Raw genomic sequence first — 22,649 nt, 5'->3', positions numbered from 1 at the left:
ATAACTATGTTGAAACTCATTTCAAAACAAAAATTAAATCAATAAGGACTGACAATGGCACTGAATTTGTCAATGAACCACTCCAAACCTTCCTAAACTCTAAAGGTGTCATCCATCAAACAACATGTCCCTACACCCCACAACAAAATGGCAGAGTTGAATGAAAACACAAGCACCTCCTTGAGGTTGCCAAATCCATCCACTTTCAATCACAATTTCCAAAGCATCTCTGGGGATGTTGCATCCTTGCTGCACTTGATAAACAGACTCCCCATATCCACTTTAAACAATAAAAGTCGTTATGAAATTCTTTACAAACAACCACCAACCCTTGATCACATGAAAATTATTGGCTGCCAAGCATTCTTATATCATAAAATAGTTGATAAATTTGCCCCCAGGGCAATATGTACTGTTCTAATTGGTTACCCACATAACCAAAAAGGATACCTTCTTCTTGATCCTTCCTCACAAAAAGTATACACAAGCAGGCATGTCACATTCAATGAGGACATTTTCCCTTTCAAACATCAACCAACTCCTCAACCCACATCCTTCCCCCAATTTCAAGACACCTCTCCAACTTTTCCCTTCCCTAATCCACCCACCAATAATATTCCAATCAATTCTGCAAATCCAACAATTACACCAGATTCCCCAACCATTACTCAGACATCTCCCAATAATTCTACCCAAAATTCTCCCAATAATCTTACAATAATCTCCCCACACTCTACACCAGACACAACTACCTCCGCATCTCCTTCTCCATCACCACCACCACCTACACCACTTCCTCTCCTTACAAGACAGTCTACCAGAACAAAACAATTATCTTCCAAACTCACTGGTTTCCACCACTCTCTTCCTCAATCTCTTATTCATAATATCTCCTCCAAATTCCATCATTCTCATTATCTCAACTACTCAAATCTCAACTCCACCAATCTGACTCTAATCAACAACCTAAATGTCACCTCTGAACCCCATAGTTATATCCAGGCTTCTAAAGATTCTAGGTGGGTAGATGCAATGAACAAAGAACTTAAGGCACTAGAACAAAATCATACTTGGGACATCACCCAACTACCTGCAAATAAGACCCCCATAGGCTGTAGATGGATATATAGGGTAAAATATAATGCAGATGGCACCATTGACAAGTTTAAAGTAAGACTGGTTGCCAAAGGTTTCACTCAAAAACCAGAGATTGATTACAAAGAGACATTTGCTCCAGTGGCCAAAATGACCACAGTGAGGACTCTACTTGCTGTAGCAGTCCAAAAAGGTTGGGCAATTGAGCAGCTAGATGTTAATAATGCTTTCCTCCATGGAGACCTTCCTGAAGAAGTCTAGATGTCCATTCCTCTTGGATACCCCTCTCAACCTCCAGGCTCTGTATGTAGACTCACCAAGTCCCTTTATGGACTCAAACATGCCAATAGACAGTGGTTTGAAAAGCTCACAACCTCCCTCAAATCCATTGGCTTCAAACAGAGCTATATAAACACCTCCTTGTTCACCTACATCAATGGCCAACAGTTTACTGTCCTTTTAGTATATGTAGATGACATAATCCTAGCAGGAAATAATCTTTTTCATATGTCCAATGTCAAATCCCACCTTGATCAAGCTTTTAACATAAAAGACCTTGGAGCACTTCATTATTACTTAGGCATTGAACTTTTCAGAAACCACAATGGATTGTCTCTCTGTCAAAGAAAATACACTTTGGAGCTTCTCTCTCTAGCTGGTGTTTTAGATTCCAAACCTGTATCTACACCTCTAGAACCAAGTGTGAAATTGGAACCAAACGAGGGTGATCTTTTACCAGACCCTACCTTGTATAGAACACTTGTTGGGAAGCTCATATATATTACCATCACAAGGCCTGACATCACTTATGCAGCACAGGCTCTCAGCCAATTTTCTCATTCACCCAGGACAACACATATGAAGGCTTTGCTCAGAACTCTAAGATACCTCAAATTATGTCCTGGTCAAGGAATGTTCTTCTCTACAGCACCTTCAAACTCCCTCATTACCTATTGTGACAGTGATTGGGCCAGTTGTAATTACTCCAGAAGATCAGTCACTGGCTTCACAATCTTCTTAGGCCAAAGCCTTATCTCTTGGCAATCTAAGAAGCAGATAGTAGTCTATAGATCTTCAACTGAGGCAAAATACAGGGCCATGGCAGACACTTCCTATGAAATTTCATGGTTAAAATGCCTACTACATGAGTTACAGGTTCCAGTCTCAACACCCACAATTATTATGTGTGATAACTCTTCAACCATTTCTTTAACCTCAAATCATGTTCAGCATGCAAGAACCAAACACATCGAGATAGACTGCTACTTTGTAAGAGACAAAATCAAGCAAGGTCTTTTACTACCAAAATTTGTACCATCTCATGCCCAAGTTGTTGATCTTCTTACTAAAGCTCTACCTCGACATTTACACTACAACTGCTTATCGAAGTTGGCTGTGTGCAATCCCTACTCATTGCCAACTTGCGGGGGGCATAATATCATACAAGAAAGCATCACAGAGGAGAATGATCACTAAGTCCAAAATATATTCAAGGATCCCAAGCCAACAAGGTTTCTACATACTACTCAAATCCTTATACAAAATAGTTTAGTGAAATGTGGCAATATGTAAATATCTGAGGGATTAGTTGTGTAAATATGTTAGGTCGGTTAGATAGTTAGTTAGTGGAGCAGTTACTTTTGTGTTTTCCTATATATATCATGTAAATGTATTTTCATAAATTAATTAATCAGAAAATCATAATTTGTAAAATTTCTCTCTCAAATTCTCTCAAATATGTAAAGATGTTGATTTGTAATACCTTTTAACCGTATCATTATCGTTTTATGGAATCTCCGCCGTGAACTATACGGTGACCAATTGCGTTCCACAATCTCCTGGTGGCATACGTTTTGAAAAAGATCTCGGAATCCCCTTCTTTAAGCAGATAATGGAAGAGGGCACCAATTTCATATGGTCCACCATCTTCCAACATAATGACCCTTCTGAACGCAAGCCTATAGAATCTATCAATGTTTATATCATCGACGTATGCAAAGAGAAGGCAGATGGTGTAGCTTTCATGTGGGGAGAAAACAACCTTAACTTTAGCAATGTTATGATAGAAAAGTATGATTACCAAGGGCCAGAAAAATGGGATTTGAAAAAGGAATACACCGCGGTTATGTACCATGAAATCACTCATATTTTACAATGGGGTGGTGGGGGTAAGGCCCCCTTGGACTACAAGAAGGAGTCGCGGATTACACAAAGATTAAAACAACTCATGCAACCGGACTTTGTTAAGCCAGGGGAAGGGGCTTAGTGGGATGAAGGGTATGACTTTACGGCCCGTTTTCTTGAGTATTGTGATGGGCTATGCCCATGGTTTGTGGCAAATTTGAACAAGAAGATGAGGGATGCTTATGATGAATCGTATTTCAACGAGTTAACTGGAAAGCCCTTGGATCAATTATGGAAGGACTACAAGGCTAAATGTAGTGGTAAGGGAATTTAGTTTGTTAATAATTACGATCTAAAAGTTTTTGACAAAAATAACATGTTTAACATCTGAAACTTGACTGTTCACTATTTTTTGTCTTCAGATTTACATCTTTTTTATGAAGTCTTGAAAACTTTGTAACCTAATTTCAATGTGATCACTTACAGGAGGAAACGGCCAGGCACCAGCTCGCAAATTATCTAGCATTGCTGGCTTTTCTGCTTAAGGTTTATCCTTTAGAGATACGAGTTTTATCCGAGAGGCGAGTTATCGTTAAGGAAAAAGGAGAAAACAGATACAGAGACATTTTATTTTTACTTATTTTGTCGATTATTGACAGGAAGTATAATTGCATATGTAGTTTATAGTTTAATTTGGACATTTGCAGATTTATTGTAGTTGGAGAAGGAGCAAATGATACCATTTTGCATCTTCTTTGCTCAAGTAGTGATCAAGTTATACATGATTGTATCTACAAATACATTTACAACATATAAAACACTATTGACATACATAAATTTACACAAGTAGTATAATTCATTTTACAAACTTAAATTTATATGAAACCGAATAGAATCTGCTAAGTAAATCCAAGAGCAGGATTTCGCACAATCGTTCATATTTGAAGTCCTTACAGTTTCTGAACAAAAAACCTCCTTTAAGCGTTGCTTTCATATGTTTTAAAAGTACCTAATGGAAGCCCTCTTCTATTTCGACAAAGGTTTTTTGGTTCCAAAGATTCTACCTTAAAAGTATCTTTTATATGGTCATATTGTCAGTGTCATTGCCAGAAATAGAAGTCTAGGGTGGCCGAGCAAGAATTAATGTATTAATGGGGAGTTCAACTAACTAACAATGGCGTAGCCAGGGACTGAGGTCTAGGATGACCGTGGCCATTCTTCGCCACTGCATATTGTGATATTGTAAAGTAGTAAGTATAACTTGCTGTCTTTTCCAGAAATCAAAAGGCGTAAGCGTCTGGTTACAGGTACGCTTTAGCTTATACTAAAGATAAAACGCACCATTTTAAACAGTATAATTCACAACGAACGCAAAAATGCATACACTACATCAAAACGCCCATTTTCAGCTGTTCGTCATTATATTATTATTTGAAATCGTAATACCTAAAATGAATTATGCAAAATGCAAATCTGTGGAAAGGAATCCATACATATTACAACATTAAACACAAACATCACAAAAACCATCCGCTCTGCAGCATTTCATCAAACACTTGGCGTACAACAAACACGCATGATCAAACCCCGCCACATATCTCCTTCAGCTTACTCGCTGCACTTTGATCGACCGAATACTGCAACAATTGCCACATATAATGACTTAATTAGCACCAAAAATGTTACTAAAAAGAAAAACAACAGAGATTATAAGGAAAAATGAGAGGAAAAAAAAGACCTTATTAAGAACCCAAAGAGAGTGAATGTAAGCACGAAGAAAGAGCTCGTCGAGAGCTGCGGGATCATTGTCGTCGAGCTGCCGATAATTGACAAAGTTTTCACGGGCGAATTTGGCGTAGTAAGGCCTGGAATCGGCCGGAAGACGCCTTACTAGCCGGAGGACTTCCCCGTATATTTTTAACGCTCTCTGCATATTTTTGATTCAAACAAGTCTCGGGATTTTTTATTTTTATTTGAAGGTGTATATCGGTATTTTCACTTTCACAATCTAAAAGGTGGGCTTCACTTTTAATTGGGTTGGGCTTGTTGGGTTAATGTAAGAAGTTGGCTTCACTTTTTTTTTTTTGGGTTGGGCTTGTTACCAGAAGATACGAAAACAATCATGAATCACCACAATATTTAATCTCAGTACAAGTGTACAACTTAAATAATATAGACAGTCAATAAAAAAGTTTGTTAGCATCCAAAGTATTTCTATATATTACTCATGTTTAATTTGTACGTATAATTTATAGTAGAGTGGTGCTCGCACGTTACAACGGCGACGGTCTATAACAATTTAGACACCGTAACGGTTTATAGCGTTCAGTTTACTTTCATAAGATGTGTCAATGCATGATCTAACCATATATATCATTCTAAAAATAAGTCGTGTATTAGGTGCAAAAAATAATGAAATGCAAATACTAACCATGAAAAATAACCACTTACATTAATTGTAGGAGAGGAGACCAAGACAATTAAAAAAATAAATAGTCAAAGATTAAAATTTATACAACGGACATAATTAGTTCGTAATTTCGTGACTTATAAAAAGACAATTATTGTTTGAACATTTTGTAATATAATTTATGATAATTAAGATGTTTTTTTCTTAAACGCGGCAATAATAATTTTAGAGTTAATGGGGATTTTATAACAATAGGGATTTTAGATAATTGTGGGGATTTTTTATTAAGAGTAATTTCGGAATTTCAGGGATAAGGTGTGTGGAGGTAGTTTAAATGTAGAGAGTATATTTGGTAATTCAAAGGTAGAGAGTTAATTGGGGGAGGGGATAGTTTGTTTATATAGATAGTATAGAAATGAGAATATGGGATGACTGAAGTTGGTTTGACCTATGATTTCGTTAATGGTGATTGATGTCATCCTAGGCTGTAAGAATAAATTTTAATCACTGCTCTAACATGTCCATGCTTAAGATGGACTTAAGGGTATTGATCTATTAATCGATAGAGATTTAGAGCTCTTTCTAAATTACTTTATAGCACCTAACTTATATTATAGACGTTTCCGTTAAGGGCAGTGGCGATGTGATAGTGGCATCTAGTCGTGCCCAAAAATCCTGCTATTTCAAACTGGGTCGAAAAAACAAAAAACGAACCTGGTCAAAACCAGTTCGGGTTTTAGAAAAACTGAGGCTTTGAAACCGGTTTGGTTTCCGGGTCCTAAAATCAGGTTGAAACCAGTGTGCTATAGGGTTAGGTCAATTTTTGAGCCAAAAAACCGGTCGACCCCTTTGCAAAAAACTGGTTTCAAACCGGTGCGGGTTTGGACAAACCAGTTCTTTCATTCCATTGACTAAAACCGGTTCGGGTCAGGTTAGTTTTGGGCTTGGACACTATGGTGTCGATGCCGGTGAATAGTGTAAGTTATTGATGTAAAGATAATTAATGTAAAAATGGGTAATATATTTTGTTAGGAGTTGATGAATAAATGTTATAAATTATTGAGAGAAAATGTCACAAATGGTCCTTGTGGTTTGTCATAATTTCATTTTGCCCCCTGTGCTTTTCTTTCGTTGCAAACAGTCCCTGAACTTTTCAATTTCGTTGTCAGCAGTCCCTCACACTAACTTCTGTTAGTCTAAGGCCGTTAGTGAGAGTATAACCGTCCATTTACATAAAAAAATACTCTTCTTTCTTCCTCTTCTTCCTTCTTCAGTCTACCACCACCACCACCATCAAAATCCGGCCAAACATGTGTTTTTTCGGGATCTCCATATTCAATTCATTCCTGATTTCACAAATCTTAACCTTAAAAATTCCCTAAAATTTCTTTCATTTCTCTCCTTTAAATTCAATTACACAGTCATATCTATCGATCTATCATATATCTACACATACATATATATAGTACAATCCAAATATATCTCAAACTAAAATACAAACAAAATGATAATCTAAACAGTTTAGTAATTAGATCAAAGGCAAAAAATAAATAAAAATTGACCAAGTCTTCAATTAAAAAAAATAAAAATAGAATGATAAAATGAATAAAATTACCATTTCATATGTACTCACTCCTCCTTAATTACTTAACCTTTCGTCTCACACTGTTGAAAATGTCACAAAACTTTTAATTTCTCTATTCTTTGATTCATGTTACAATTGAAAATATCCATTCCTTTTTTAACTTATATGGGGCTATGGATTTCGGTGTAGTATTAATGAATCGGCCGACTCTATGGATGATGATACACGAATGGTCTTGGCCGACTTTAACATTTTCTCTTTTTGAAAACACCTCACACAAAGACCATGAAAGCCACCACCGAGTTCATCCTTCTTAAAAAACACTCCATCGCCGCCATTGTACCCACCAACATCATCCTTTTTCTAACCCTCTTCCCTTAGCCACACTATGAGGAAAAAGACCCTCAATTTTTATTCACTACCTACTATACTAATATCACATATTTGATATTTTATAGTTTTAATTTACATTTGATTTTGTTGTTATTATTGTTTTGGAAAAAATATATATTATTGATTTGAATTTTTTTTTTTTTGTTAAAGATTTTGGAGATAAGTTTGATGGGGTTTTCTTTATTTCAATAATTTTGTTGCAAGTGTGTTTGGAAGTGTATAGTAGATAAACTTCTATAATGTATATAAATAAATATAGATATAGATTTAGATTTACATGTATGTAGGTTAGATTGACTTGATGTTATTATTGTTTTATCACATTTAGTCCTTGTGGTTGGTTAAATGATGATTATACCATCACGTGATATGCACGTGAAGGGTTTTAACGGCGAAATTTAACAGAAGTTAGTGTCAGGGGCTTCTGGCAACGAAAATGAAAAATTTAGGGACCGCTTGCAACGAAAAAAAAAACACAGGGGCAAAATGCGAATGTGACAAACCACATGGACTATTTGTGACATTTTCTCTAAATTATTTTATTAAGGGTAATGATCAATCCTCCTAATTAGGAGGATGATAAATCCTCCTAATTAATAGGATCGTGACATGTGAAAAATCAGGGGGTGAGATTAGGAAAGAGAATTAGTTGATTACATGTGTTAACAAGTAGATATATTAGGAGGATTTTTAGGAGGATTTGTTAGGAGGATTTATCATTTTTCTTTTATTAAAAGTATTTGTGATGTACAGGAGTGCGAAAGACATAATAAATGGTTAGGCTAAGATTGAGAGTTAAGAGTTTAGATCATTATCTGAGATTTTTGTGAGTTGTTATCTATACTATATTATAAAGCAAATCTCCCTTGTCTAAATTTTAATTTTCAACATTTATTTTCCCAAAATTTTCCTTATTTATTCTATATCTAATATTATCTTATACAGCATTTTGCCATTTTTTCAAATCTCAAAAGATGATTTGAACTACCCAAAATACCCTTATTTTTTATTCACTAATTTAAACATCTCTGCCTAATATACTTATAATACCCTTAAATCCCAACCACTCATACTTTTTTCTCTCCTCAAATCTCAACAACTTATTTTTTTCTCTCCCCTCCATAAATCATTTTGTTTCTTTAATTTATTCTAAATCTTTTATCTTAAAAACCGTATATCAATAAATTATAAAAATTGTATGGGTGTTCTTAAAATTTCATGCTCTTTCATTAGAAATGTCATTTGATATACTTTCGATGAATTTTTAAATCTAAGTATGGAGCCCGTACGGCTAAGACATTTGGCTATCACACTTTATGACTTATCACCTCCTATGACCTATCACCCCCACTATCTCACCGCCGCATTGCGCATGTACTATTGCTCGTTTACCTAAAATAACTATAATACCCTTTTTCTCGATCTCCTTAAATCTCAATCAATCATTTTTATTCGCTCTCCTTCATAAATCATATATTCCTCCAATTTATTCAAAATCTTTTATCTCAAAAATCGTACATCGATAAATTATAAAAAAAATTATATGGGTGTTCTTACGGATACTTACTCTCGTTTTAATAAAGAATATAGATAAGCGTGAGATTTTTTCATTTGACTATTTGGAGTGTATGTTTTATTTAGTCAATATATCAAATCATTACGATATTTCAAAACTCTTACATAACTTTAATATCTTATAGCTAGATTCACCTTTTACCATTCAAATATCTTTATATATATAGCTTACATTAGCACGACTTCGAACATGGTATGGTATAAAAGTATAAATGTATTCTTGTTTAAAGACAAATATCCACAAACGCTACAACTTTGAAACTACCATGATGCTTAAGATAATTTTGAGCATATATTGACCATATTAAGGATGCAATGATGACAAACCGTATTTAGACGTACGATCGAGCTATATATATAGATTTTATATACTTATGAGAATTTCCTGAAAAATTTGTATCATTACTAATTTACTATCGTATTTCTAAGAAGTACGTGACACGTTAAGGAAAACATCATAACAACAAATGGTTCAATTCATGGGAAAATTTTTTTAAAATCATGCGTTGGCATTTTCTGAGTGTTACATAAGAGCCAGTCATTACACATCTATATGCACACTACGTGTCACCTTTTATCCCTCTCATGTCCATGCATGCCTCAAGATTCCACGTCCCTACATGCATATACTTCACTGTCCATCTATTTAATACTTCATCGTCTAACCATACACATAAAATAAATAGCAGAAGAATGAAGATTAAATATCAAAGTAGTATTTGATGCCATAAACAACCCCTGAAATTGACATGGTATATGATCGTATATGGAACTAATTAACAGTGTGAGCTAGCTAGGGTTAGGTAACGCACTCTATTAATTAATTGATTATTGATGAGTTCATTGTGATTTCTATTTTCTTGTCAACTTATATAATAATTAACTATGTCGTTCAAAAGATAGCTAGATCGATCGAGTTACTTATGCATAAAAATATACTCGTAATTAACAATTAATGTAATCTTCTCAATTGAGAAACACACATGTTAAGTTGGTGAAGTTCAATTAGTCACCACTACCACAACGTTTGTCGCCGTCATCATTACACCCTCTATGTTACCATTATTGTCTCACAGACATATATTCATCTAGTTATCTATTGTATAATAAAAAGATCTGGCCACCATCAAATATATGAAACCATTATCTTTTCTCTCTCATAAATTTACTACCGCCAATTGGATATCACTGTAGTGTCAAGTGTTAGCTGCTAACTAGTAACTATTAATTCGTTATTAAAAAAAATCAATAAATAAATAAATGGAAAGAATTTGAAAGGCTGAAAACCAGCTTAATTAACAGGAAATTAATCTTTTGATTTGAAGTAGCAATTAATTAACTCTCAAATAATACCGTCTTTCAGAGATTATGAATTTAATATTATCTTGAGAAAATGTCACAAATGGTCTCTATGGTTTGTCATTTAAGCGTTTTGCCCCCTGTGCTTTTTTTTCGTTGTTATTGGTCCCTGTGTTTTTCGTTTTCGTTGCCAGAAGCCCCTGACACTAACTTCCGTCAAAAATCTCCGTTAAAACCCTTCATGTGCTAGCCACGTGAGGGTATAATCGTCCGTCTCACCACATAAATAATTTTCCCCCAAAAATATCGATCTATAATTACTTTCCCCCAAAGTATACTCGCCCAAAATAAAGAAACCCTAAAAATCCATCCCTCCCAAATTTCTTCTTATCAGAATCAATCCCTAAGGTTTGTTCAATCAAATCAATCATATCATTGATACTGATGAACACCCCCCCCCCCCCCCCCCCCCCCGATGAAAATGGGTTACCCTATTTCAGAACTAAATCATGGAACAAGGATGATGATAGAGAGCTAAATCAAAACTATGGTAAGTTTTTTTTATTATTATTGTTAATTAAAGAATTAGGGTACACTTATTATGATTACTTATCTTTTTTATTTTTTCTGTTAACCATAGAAATGTATACCAGTATGATTTCACTAAGGATTCACCATGGTGGGTTATTCACGAGTCCTCCTAGTAGAGAGTTTGAGATGGGCAAAGAGGTCATTTGTGACTATGTTGACTCTGATCACCTCTCTATCCATGAATTTAATTTCTTAATTAAGAAATTAGGTTATGATAAGAAGCTTGCCATGTATTATCATTTTCTTAATCCTGAGAAAATAAGGGTCTGCTACCATTTGCTACTGATGATGATGTAATAAAAATGATTGGTTTTATTAAAAAATGATGTAGAATGTTTGATATATACATTGAGCATAGTGTATCAACTGTGGAAACATTTTGGAATCCAAATGTGAATTCTAATGTAGTTATTGAAGAGATAGAGGATGATGAGGATGATGTGAATGTTAATGTATACAGACCTAGGAATTTTACAAGACTATTATTGGAAGGACCTAGCTAGTAAAGTCAATGTTGAAAGTGATGAATTTGACATAGGAGGAGCTAGTAATGTGAATGTTCAAGAAAACTGTGAGAATGATATGAATGATGAATTTGATCCATTTGACATGGGAGGAGCTAGTAATGTCAATGTTGAGGGTGAACCCAATGCAGAAACAACAGACCCTAGTAATGTCAACGCAGAAAAAACAGGGCCTAGTACTGTCAATGGTGATGAGTTTTTCCAAAAGAATTGTGATACAAGTGACAGGGTTAATGAAGTTGAGGTGGATATGAGTCATTTCAATGAGCATTGTCAAAGAAATGACCATTGGCTTAGGAAAGATGTTGAAACAGGAATAGGGGATTTAGAAATTAATGAGGAGGTTGTGGGTATAGACTTTGATCAATATGATAGTGGAGATGATGGTAATGCTAGAAACAGAGAACTGAGAAAATTGAACAAATCTCAACAAGTTAAGTGTCCGTTTCATCTAGGGAAGGCTTTTATGGATCCTAAAGAGATTAGATTGTTGATTAAGCAGCATGCAGTGGAAAGTAGGAGGGAATTAAGGTATGTAAAGAATGATGGAAGCAGGATTAAAGTGAGATGCTTTGGCCATAATTCAATTTCAAATTTGGAACAACCTGAAAAAGAAACCACAGAAAATGAATCTTCCACAGAAAAAGAAGAGAATAAAGTTGACAAGGGTAAGGAGGTAATTAAAGAAACCCCTACATGCCCATGGACCCTATTTCTGTCCAAAACAAAACAAGAAAAGCATTGGTATGTGAAAAATTTAAAAGAAGAGCACACTTGTTTACAAACTAGAGAGCTCAAGTGGGCATCTAGTACCTATCTCTCTCAACACTTGAGAGATGTAGTTGTGAACAACCCAAAAATCAGTGGGAGGGCATTACAAGACCAATTACAGAAACAATTTCAGCTGGGATTAGATAAACAGGTTGTGTATAGGGCCAAAAATAAGGCAATGAAGCAGTTAAGGGGTAACTATGCAGATCAGTATACAAATCTTAGGAGTTATGCTCTTGAAATGCAAGCAAGAAATCCAGGAAAAACAGTTAGATTGGATGTGGAACATGAGCCCAATGCTGAATCAACTTATACAAGGGTATTCAAAAGAATTTACATATGCATAGGGCAGTTAAAAGGAGTTTTAAGGCAGCTGGGAAGGAGTTGTTGGGGTTAGATGGGGCATTTAGTAAGGGCCCTTATCTAGGACAAGTGTTGACAGCTGTTGGTGTAGATGGTAATAATGGGATTTATCCAGTAGCGTATGCCATAGTTGAAGCAGAAACAAAGCATTCATGGACATGGGTTCTAAACTGCCTAGGAGATGATCTGGATTTGACAAGTAGAAGCAACTTCACTTTTATTAGTGATAGACAAAAGGTATTGTTTACATATATTCTTATATTCTTTAATTTCATTTATATTTTTATAAATTAATAAATGCTTATAAATTGACAAATTCTTATAAATGTCAGGGCATCATTCCTGCACTTGCAAGTGTCTTTCCATCAGCGAAACACAGATATTGTTTAAGACACATTCATGAAAACCTGAAATCTCATTTCAAATGTGGAGAAATATACAAGGACATTGTCTGGAAATGTGCTACCTCAACTACAATTCCAGAATTTGAGACTGCAATGAGGGAATTGAACACATTAAGCCAAAGAGTCCATGACTGGTTGAGGGCAATCCCACCACAACACTGGGTCAGAGCTCACTTTACAGGTAATTTAGTATTATTTAGTGTAATTTCATACATTTAAAATAGTTTAATTTAGTATAATTTCATATATGTGTAACTGTACAGGAAGACCACACTGTGACATCTTGTTGAATAATATATGTGACTATGTGAGTCTTTTAATAGTAAGCTAGTTGATGGGAGGAAAAGGCCAATTATTACTTGCTGAGAATATATAAGGGAATATATGATGAAGAGGTTAGTAACTGTCCAGGAAGTCATAGATAAATGTAAAGGACCTTTAACTCCCACTGCAACACAGATTTTTGAGGCAACAAAAACAGAAGCATCCAAGTATACTGTGATATTCAATGGGAAGGACTTATATCAGGTTACTGGTCCATGGCAAGACCAAACTGTTGTAGACATGACTAAGGGAGTATGTAGTTGTAGGAAATGGGAGTTAACAGGCTTGCCATGCAAGCATGTTGTGGCAGCAATTTGGAACATGTCTAAGCATGGTAGAAGGCCTGGGATTCCTGAGGATTGGGTTCACATGGCATACAGATTGGAAACCTGGAAGGAGGCATATGCTGAAAAGATAAGCCCATGCACTGGTGTGTCTACATGGCCTATCAGTGACTGTCATTACAAATTGTTACCCCTATATTATAAAACTCCAGTATGTAGACCTACACTGAAAAGAAAGAGGAGTGCTGGGGAAACATTATCCAAGCCAATTGTGCAAAATGGTAGACTATCTAGGCAAGGGAAAACTGTGACATGTGGAAAATGTAACCAACTAGGGCATAATTTTGTGACATGCAAAGGTCAAAGGCAGCCAATTGCTCCCAAGAAAACCAGAACCAGGAAAAGAAAGAAGACTAATGGAGAACAAAGGTATATTTGATTTATTTGTTGTTCTTAAAATTCATTTTTGTTAATGTATATTTAACTCAAATTTTTATAATTGTAGTGGTCAAACCAATGATGGTCATGGTGGTAGTCAAACAACACAGGCAAGTCAAAGAATGAATGAAGGTCATGGTGTTACTCAAACAACTCAGCCAAGTCAAAGAATGAATGAAGGTCATGGTGGTACTCAAATAAGTCAGCCAAGTCAAAGAATGAATGAAGGTGGAAGTCAAAGATCACAAGGAAGTCAAACAATGAATGTGGGTGTTGCTGGTGGAAGTCAAGCAACGCAAACAAGCCATGTGGGTGCTAGCAATTTTCAAAGAACTCAAACAAGTCCAAGGAAAGTCAGAAAGTTTTCTGGAACCAAATGGAGTCCCAACAAGAATTAACTTGCAGAATTATTGCTTTTGAAACAGTGTCATTAGTGTGTAATGCAATTATGCTATGACTTCTCTAGTATTTAGGTGTGTTGGTGCCACTTAATGCTTCTTAAGAAGCAAATTTTGGTTTAAGTGGCATCTCAGTTTTAGTTTATGTATGCACTTTATGACTTATGTATGCAGTTTATGTATGTAATTTATGTATGCAGTTTATGTATGCATTTTATGTATGCAATTTAGACTTATGTATGCATTTTAAGTATATGCAGTTTATGTATCATAAAATCCTACAGAACCAAATTGAGAATATCATAAAATTACAGTACATTAACAAATTGAGAATATCATAAAATCCTGATTACTAAAAACAAACCGTTACATTACATCACAATGTCATTACATTGCATCACAATGTCATTACATTACATTACATAAACAATTACACATTACTTGCAGATGCAACTCCTTCAGATGCAAAAAATAAACACAAAAATAAAGAACATCCAGCTACAAATTAAGTACATCTTCAACCTTTTTACTTGTTGTTCTCTTGTACGCAGAGCAGCTTCAAGGTTGTTTTTTGCTCTTAATAACCCGGGTATTATCTCGACAGCTCTATAACACATAGGTGGATCAACCCATCGGAAAAATCCACAATTCATTACCTTGTTGGAACAAACATTAAACCTTCGACCTGGGTTAAGAGGAGTCCATGATGTTCTTTGTATAGATGGATTTCCACACGAACAATAATGCATCATGATTAATTGTATGTGTGTTTGTAGACCAGGAAAGAAGAAGAAAGAAAGGAAAAAAAGAAATTTGGGTTCTTTATTTTGGGAAAGTGGGTTTGGGATTTATTGAAAGAGAAAAACAAAAAAAAAAGGTAAATAAGGTGGTTGTGAAACTTGTATGGACAATAATACCCTCTCTAAACGGCAGTTTTGGACGGAAGTTAGTGCCAAAGGCTTCTGGCAACGAAAACGAAAAACACAGGGACCAGTAGCAACGGAAAAAAAAAGCACAGGAGGCAAAATGCTAAAATAACAAACCACAGGGACCATTTGTGACATTTTCTCTATTATCTTTGATGGTGTATGAACTTAAGGAGGTTGTTATTTCAGCTTAAGATAAAAAGACTCCTTTCACATTTTACATTTATAATAGATGATCGAATAGACATCTTGACTTGCAAAAAATACGGATTGAACACACTATATATTAATCAAACTCTGTCGATCTCCAAGAACAAAGGCATTAATTATTTGCTCTAATCCTTGCTTGTTTAATCCCTTCATTTGAGATCGAAAATAAAAAAGGAAATTAACTACTCTTGTTATTATTAGTATACTATCCTCTTTTTACAAAATTACGAGTAATATACTACCTAGCTACTATTCAACTTATGTATGACTCGAGAACTTTTGAATCACGGACAAAAAAATCCATATCACAACCATTAATGAAGATGGAACCAAAACCTCAACTAGCAAAATTCTAAACCACCAATTTCGTGAGACCTTATTCTTGTGCGGCCTTAATCAATTCCAAGTGATCCAAATTTCAATCACTCATTTACTCTATATAACCTTAATTACTACCTTGCATACTATATATACATCTCCACCCGAAATTTATAATCTCAAAACACATATAACACATATATTTGCATAAAAATGGACGTATGGTCATGGATATGTGAGCTACCATACTCGGAAGATTGGCCAATAATCACCGATTCCACATCCGAACTCACCTTCAATCTAGCGAGTTCAACCGAGTCACTTCAACTCAAAGCAAGAAGAAAGTTCACCTCCAACTCGGACCTATTAGCCATCACCTTATATGTTTCCTATGAAGACAAAGCCTTATGGGTTTCCGATACTTGTCAAGTTAACTCAAAACAACCATTCTTGCCTCTTGTCCTCCAAATCATCCAAGAAATCGTTTCTCGTTCACCGAATGCGCATGACACCATCAATGCCTCATGCCCACGTTCCCAACTCCAAAAACTCAAACCCGACTCGGTTTCATGGATTCTCGACTCTCACTCAACAGAATCCTTTTCAACTTTTTTTAACCTTGTTTTTTTAGCTAGGTTGTTTTGGCTATGTGCATGTGACGCGCCATCTGAAGTCGGGTCTATTTATTTCAACTCGATTTTAGGCCCAAACCTTGATGTTTTTTCGACTTCTCAAGCCCCCGTGTTACGGGCTTTCTTCGTTTCCGCTGGTATCGACGTCGAACTTTGTCTCATGAGAACATTTGGATACATGATAACAAAGTGTTTGATGTTAAGAGAAGTTGGTGTAGGTTTACAGCTTCTAACACCTTCTTATGACAACCTTGGGTTCTCGTATGCAACCGAGACCCATGGGTTGTGGGTTTTAAAAGGCTACGCGCCACTTATGGCAATGACGCGCTGTGGCCCGAATCGAGTTAGCGATGTGAAATCTTTGTTTGAAGCTAAGGAGTCAGTGCTAAAATATGCATTGGCCCATCAACAAATTGAGGTTGTGATACAATTAGAATATTCAATTGAGTTCAAAGATACATTTATTTTGGTTAATGCACGTGTTGATAATATACGGGTCCACGTGGCAAAACTAGGGTTTAATAAGAATGAGGAGAATGTGTACATGCATGAGAGGCATTTTCCTAGCCGGGTTCGGTTTTGGGTCGGGCCTGAAGCCGGGGCTAGTTATGTAACCGGCCTGACTTTGGGCCGGTCCACAGATAATATTGAAAAAGAGACTGAAACACAAAAGATATTGAAGGGTAGTTTTGGGGATACAAAAGTTCCAAAAATGAAGGCCATGACAAAAACAACAACTAGGACAAAGGCTAGGGCATGGAGATGGGACCAAGATTCGGATGGACATGTAGCGATTTTCGACACGACATTATGTGACAACATGACAGGTGTAGAGATATCGACGTGGCAACCACATATTGGCGACTTAGGTGGGGTCAATGACCACGAGAGAGGGGATCAAGTTGAACGAAGTTTTCAGAAACGATACACGGGGGCAAATCGGTCATTTACCAAATCCGGGAATTGGGTATTCGCGGAAGGGTTAGAAGGGATAAAATGGAGATTAAACAAGGAAATGGAAGGGAGTGTGTTGAAATGGAGGATTGGGGGCCAAGTGTGGGTGAGTTATCTCCCAAATGAGATGAAGAGCTCATATTTTGAAACAAGGTGTGTGGAGTGGTGTGATGAAGTTGATTTACCTTTGATCCCGGGGTCATACTAATTAAGTTATATATGTCTATATATATGTTGAAGTGTAAGTCGATCGTGTCGTTATATAGTTTTATATGGTTACATGTAAATGGTACATAGTACTTGACTAAATGCACTTAAATGTTGTAAAGTGAAACCATGGTTGAATAAATAATGTTACGTATATGAAATATATGATCAACATTGTTATGTAGGAATCCGATGGTTCTGTTTTACTATTTTTGTCATGCCAAATGGAATATCAACTCTAAAATGGTAGGGATTATTACTTTCAAAATCAATAGAATGAGTAATCTTCACTTCATAATTCAATATTTGTCTATTTTATAATACGATTCATTACTTACTCTGTAATAATATACTTTGATAAAAATGGACTATTCTTTCTTTGTGAGTTAGATTGTTAGAACCTCGAAAATGACAGGAGCTCGACTGAATAGATGTCGAAAAACCCAATTAGTCATCATTTACAGGCTTAGCAGTCAATATGACCTCAACATTACCATAGATATTTAGGCCCAGTAGAGTGAGTTTGTCATCAGACAAGTAGCCCAATAGATTAGTAGCCATCAACCTATCAGACTAAAGGTAAAGCATAGGTGTATATTATAATATAAGTTTGTGAACTGATTCAATTTTTTATATTTTATTTGAATCCGTGTATATTATAATATAAGTTTTTAGTTTTATATGGATAATGATGTTACATAAACAAACTAGATTCAATATGTTTTAGGTTGGAAACAAATGATTTTACTCTAATGTATTAGAACATTTTGATGACATGTTATTAAGGTGGCAATTTTGTTAGCTGCTAGAGATGAGGCGCTTATTTCAACATAGGTGTTATTATACACGTTGATAAAGTATCCCCTAACATTTTAATTTTTTAGGTTTTATTAGTAACATCCCTTAGGGTTGTCAGTAAGACTAATTGGGTGCATCAAAATTTGTACTTTCTGTTAGAAAAATCAGGGGGCGATTTTTAATATATAATGTATAAGTTTTTAAGCATGTAATAAGTTGTTAATGACAGCCCTAAGGGCTGTCATTATCATTTTCTTAATTTTTTAATATATTTTGTCTAAAATAACAAAAGTTATATATAGATTAAAAACTGTTAAAAATTAATATGTAAAAGAATTTCATCTAACTTAAACATATTTTATTTTGAATGTTATCCAATTTAGACATACGAGAAAGTTACCAGCGCAATGCAACTGCAACAACAGGTGACGCCGATGTTGATAACTAAGCGATGTGTTTAATTTAAAAGTAATTGATTTAATGTGAGTAATGTAAAAGGAATTAATTTCATTAAGGGTCTATATGTATTTTAGGTAGAGATATTTAATTTAGTAAATAAAAAAGAGAGGTAATTTAGGTATTTCAAATATTGAATGTTAAAAGATGAGAAAAAAAATAAGGGATTATAGATATATATAAGAGTAGAAATGACAATGGGACGGGTATTGTCGGGGATTTCAATCCCCATGCCAATTTTCACTTATAATCCTCATCTCCATCCCCATCCATGTCGAGGATACCTGTTTTGAATGAACCAAAATTTATCGTAATAGAATATTAGTATCAAAATGTGTATTTCGACATTTTCTTTACTAATATATATGTTAAGTAAATGATTAATTAAGTAGAACACATAAAAAGTATTAACAAAAGATGTAAAGTTAAAAAGTGATTTTAATATATAGGATAAATGTGTATATATATATATACATATATATATAGTGTTTTCGGGTTCGGGTATGTGGATCGAAGATTTACGGTTTTACATCCATGTCCTCATCTCCATCAGGGAATAGAATTACATCCCAATACGCGTCCTCATCCCCGGTCCATTCAGAAATTGTCCGCTCAAATCGGATGCAAATATCAGGGTATTTTAGTCATCCCTCCGTAAAAGGATCATTTTCACTTTTTTGAACATAAATATTCTTTTTACTAAGGTCGGTGCTTATGGCTGCGTCTCCCGGCGTCTGACGCGCGCCATTGGGAGGACGCCATTAGCATCGCTGCGTCTACCATCGCGTCTCGGTCGTTTCTTCCGTTCTTAGACGTGCTTCTAGTGGTGGTGTGGGGTCTGTTTTGTGTCTACTAGACGTTTAAATAAAAAAAAAACAATTTTAGTTATATTTTAGTTGTATTTTTTCAACCTCCTATTTATATCCTATTACACTACCATTTCAAAACACAACAATCTAAACATACACATTCTTATAACTTTCAAAGCATTTCAATCACACATTACTACTAAAAATGACTGGTTCATCATCAATATCATCCTCTAGTGACGATTACGAATCAAACGATTACGAATTAATCAATAATGTTGTTACGCAAATGAATGTTGTTTTTAATCCCCAAGCCATAGGTGCGTGTCTTAACGTTATTTTTGACGAAGAAGAAAACCAAAGCCAAGAAGCCTCAAGTTCTTCAAGACCCAAGTTGACTAGAAGGGTGATCCGACGAGATAACGTGGTTGTCGCAAAGCTTTTACACGATCATTACTTTGCGCCAGAACCAACCTACCCACCTGACATGTTTCGTAGAAGGTTCCGAATGTGAAAGGATATGTTTCTGCGCATAGTGCGAGACATAAACTCCTTTGAATGCATTGAACCGCTACTGAAACACTTTCAGTTCTTCCACAAAGGCCCGACAGATGCTAGTGGTCGTCCCGATTTCAACATTTTCCAGAAATGTACTTCTGCCATTCGCCAGTTAGCGTATAGCTTTAAGGCTGATGCTTTAGATGAGTACTTGCAAATGGCTCAAGATATGGGCTACCAGTGTTTAAACGCTTTCTGCAAGTGTGTTATACAACTCTATCGTGACGAGTATTTGAGAAAGCCAACAGAAGCAGATATCGAACGGTTGACTGCTAAACATGCTGAGGTTCATGGGTTTCCGGGTATGCTTGGTAGCATAGATTGAATGCATTAAGGTTGAAGGAACTGTCCGGTGGCATGGCAAGGGCAGTACACCCGAGGCGACAAGGGACATCCAATAATCATGCTTGAAGCGGTTGCTTCATATGATTTGTGGATCTGGCATGCCTACTTTGGCCCTGCTGGTTCGAACAACGACATCAACGTCCTCAACGAGTCAGATTTGTCGACGATTTGCTTGAAGACAGGGCTCCTAAAGTAGAGTTTTCGGTTAATGGGGAGCAGTTTCAAAAGGGATACTACCTAGCGGATGGTATTTATCCAGAATGGGCTACTCTTGTTAAGTCATTCAAGTGCCCACTAGACCCAAAAACCACCAAGTTCAAAAGATACCAAGAAGCTGCAAGAAAGGATGTCGAGCGAGCATTTGGGGTTCTTCAAGGTCGTTGGCAGATCATTGAACAATATGCGCAGCCATACAGTACGAATAAGATAAAACGGATCATGTTATGTTGTGTGATTCTCCACAACATGATCGTTGAAGATAACGAGCACGCAATTACAGAGTTTAAAGAAGAGTTGATAGCTAATACTAGACTCCCAACTCGTACGTGGACTGAAAGGTGTTCGACGCAGCTTCGTATGTACATGGAGTTGTGTGATAGAAGGGCTCACCATCAACTCCGCAATGCCCTGATTGAACATGTTTGGAACCTTCCGGAACACGGTTGTCAACGTTGATGTCTAGTTTTTAATTTCCTAATAATGTCGTTTTTCATAATTTATTTACTTTTTGTTTTTTAGTGTAATGTTTATTTTTATAATAAATGTAATGTGTTTGTTTTATTAATAAAATGTGTTTTATTAATTTTGTGAAAAAGAAAAATGAAATAATAAAATAATAAATTAATAGTGGAAGAAGTGGGGAAGAAGTAAGTATTAGGCTAATAGGAGTGAGGGGTTCTAAGAACCCCCTTTTATCCTTAAAACACGCCATGTGGAGTTCCTTGCAAAATGGGGGTTCCCCTTGGAGTGTGGGGTTCCCCTACCTCCCTTTTTCCTTTTTTAAAAAAAAAAATTTTTTTGTTTAATTATTTTATTTTCATTTTAACCCTTCTAGCTTCTTAACTTTTTTTTATACCTTTAACATTTATATAAAACTAACACATACAAACTTAATAAAAATTACCACATAGTTTCATTACAATAAACAATAAAAATAGTTCATAAATTACATAAAAACTACTTAAACAACTAAAATTGTTGAGGTTGCGTTTCAAGAATGACTTTAACATCGGGTTGAGATTGTGTTTGTTAAGGTTGAGATGTTAATATTAATTATTAAATACAATAAGAAACGATAAAGTTTTTATACATAAATTTCGATTTAGAAAAAGGATTAAAAAAGGAATGCAAGATGCAAGTACAATAAACTAAAGTTTAGTAATCCAACCAAATAAGCAAAATTTTTTCCTATTGTGTATCCTTTTGGCGGCATTGCCGAGCGGTAAGGCGGGGGACTGCAAATCCTTTTTCCCCAGTTCAAATCCGGGTGCCGCCTCATCAACAAATGAATCTAAAAAAAATTATAAGTATAAAATTATGTGTGTGTATATATATATATACGGCCGAAATGATATAGGTATAAAAAACATTACCAAATGCATTTTCCATGTTGTATGACCACCGTTGAAATCCCGATAAAGAAAAAGTTGGAAAGTAACCCGGCATAGGAGAGGCGGTAATGTAACCCGACAAAGGAGATGGTGGAATGGTATCGGCGATCATTCGGATAAAATGAGGATTTTGGTGAAGGTTTGGGTCGTTTATGTCGGGTTGGTTTGGGTTATTGGGGTTTTGATTGAATTGGCTTGGGTTCATTTTAAAAAGAAAATGGTCAAAATGGGGAGTGATTTTCGGATAT

General features: G+C 35.5%; 5 protein-coding genes and 1 non-coding gene across 6 annotated transcripts; 5 read left to right on the top strand and 1 right to left on the bottom strand.

Annotated features, from left to right (window-relative positions):
- The first annotated feature begins 1,356 nt into the window (after positions 1-1,356).
- Positions 1,357-2,571, top strand: LOC122601446 (uncharacterized mitochondrial protein AtMg00810-like). The gene has a single exon (XM_043774203.1). It carries the CDS (start codon positions 1,357-1,359, stop codon positions 2,569-2,571), a length of 1,215 nt encoding a protein of 404 aa, XP_043630138.1.
- Positions 2,572-2,986: 415 nt separating this feature from the next.
- On the top strand, positions 2,987-3,361 carry LOC122601444. Its single transcript, XM_043774202.1, has one exon. It carries the CDS (start codon positions 2,987-2,989, stop codon positions 3,359-3,361), a length of 375 nt encoding a protein of 124 aa, XP_043630137.1.
- A 1,241-nt stretch (positions 3,362-4,602) lies between these two features.
- On the bottom strand, positions 4,603-5,185 carry LOC122602063 (LYR motif-containing protein At3g19508). Its single transcript, XM_043774794.1, has 2 exons — positions 4,958-5,185; positions 4,603-4,856 (listed from the first exon to the last, which is right to left on the bottom strand). The coding sequence occupies exons 1-2, from the start codon at positions 5,150-5,152 to the stop codon at positions 4,800-4,802; spliced, it is 252 nt and encodes an 83-aa protein (XP_043630729.1). The 5' UTR covers positions 5,153-5,185; the 3' UTR covers positions 4,603-4,799.
- Positions 5,186-16,203: 11,018 nt separating this feature from the next.
- LOC122599693 lies at positions 16,204-18,013 on the top strand. The gene has a single exon (XM_043772244.1). The coding sequence runs from the start codon at positions 16,246-16,248 to the stop codon at positions 17,824-17,826; it is 1,581 nt and encodes a 526-aa protein (XP_043628179.1). The 5' UTR covers positions 16,204-16,245; the 3' UTR covers positions 17,827-18,013.
- A 2,080-nt stretch (positions 18,014-20,093) lies between these two features.
- LOC122601443 lies at positions 20,094-21,466 on the top strand. Its single transcript, XM_043774201.1, has 3 exons — positions 20,094-20,294; positions 20,478-20,748; positions 20,970-21,466. The coding sequence occupies exons 1-3, from the start codon at positions 20,094-20,096 to the stop codon at positions 21,464-21,466; spliced, it is 969 nt and encodes a 322-aa protein (XP_043630136.1).
- Positions 21,467-22,215: 749 nt separating this feature from the next.
- On the top strand, positions 22,216-22,286 carry TRNAC-GCA. Its single transcript has one exon. It is a non-coding gene; the product is annotated as a tRNA-Cys (tRNA).
- Positions 22,287-22,649: the final 363 nt, after the last annotated feature.

The sequence above is a fragment of the Erigeron canadensis genome, chromosome 5 (assembly GCF_010389155.1).
Source record: "Erigeron canadensis isolate Cc75 chromosome 5, C_canadensis_v1, whole genome shotgun sequence".
NCBI lineage: Eukaryota > Viridiplantae > Streptophyta > Magnoliopsida > Asterales > Asteraceae > Erigeron > Erigeron canadensis.
The sequence above is the reverse complement of the archived record's forward strand: the minus strand, read 5'-3'. Positions and strand labels throughout refer to the sequence as shown.

Bases quoted from the DNA above. Each gene is read 5' to 3' on its own strand.
- LOC122601446 (XM_043774203.1), top strand. From the start codon at position 1,357: ATGTCCATTCCTCTTGGATACCCCTCTCAACCTCCAGGCTCTGTATGT.
- LOC122601443 (XM_043774201.1), top strand. From the start codon at position 20,094: ATGACTGGTTCATCATCAATATCATCCTCTAGTGACGATTACGAATCA. The intron at 20,295-20,477 runs GTGATCCGACGA...AAACACTTTCAG, and splicing joins GACCCAAGTTGACTAGAAGG to TTCTTCCACAAAGGCCCGAC. The intron at 20,749-20,969 runs GTATGCTTGGTA...ATTTGCTTGAAG, and splicing joins TGAGGTTCATGGGTTTCCGG to ACAGGGCTCCTAAAGTAGAG.
- LOC122601444 (XM_043774202.1), top strand. From the start codon at position 2,987: ATGGAAGAGGGCACCAATTTCATATGGTCCACCATCTTCCAACATAAT.
- LOC122599693 (XM_043772244.1), top strand. From the start codon at position 16,246: ATGGACGTATGGTCATGGATATGTGAGCTACCATACTCGGAAGATTGG.
- LOC122602063 (XM_043774794.1), bottom strand. From the start codon at position 5,152: ATGCAGAGAGCGTTAAAAATATACGGGGAAGTCCTCCGGCTAGTAAGG. The intron at 4,857-4,957 runs GTCTTTTTTTTC...CAATTGTTGCAG, and splicing joins CTCTTTGGGTTCTTAATAAG to TATTCGGTCGATCAAAGTGC.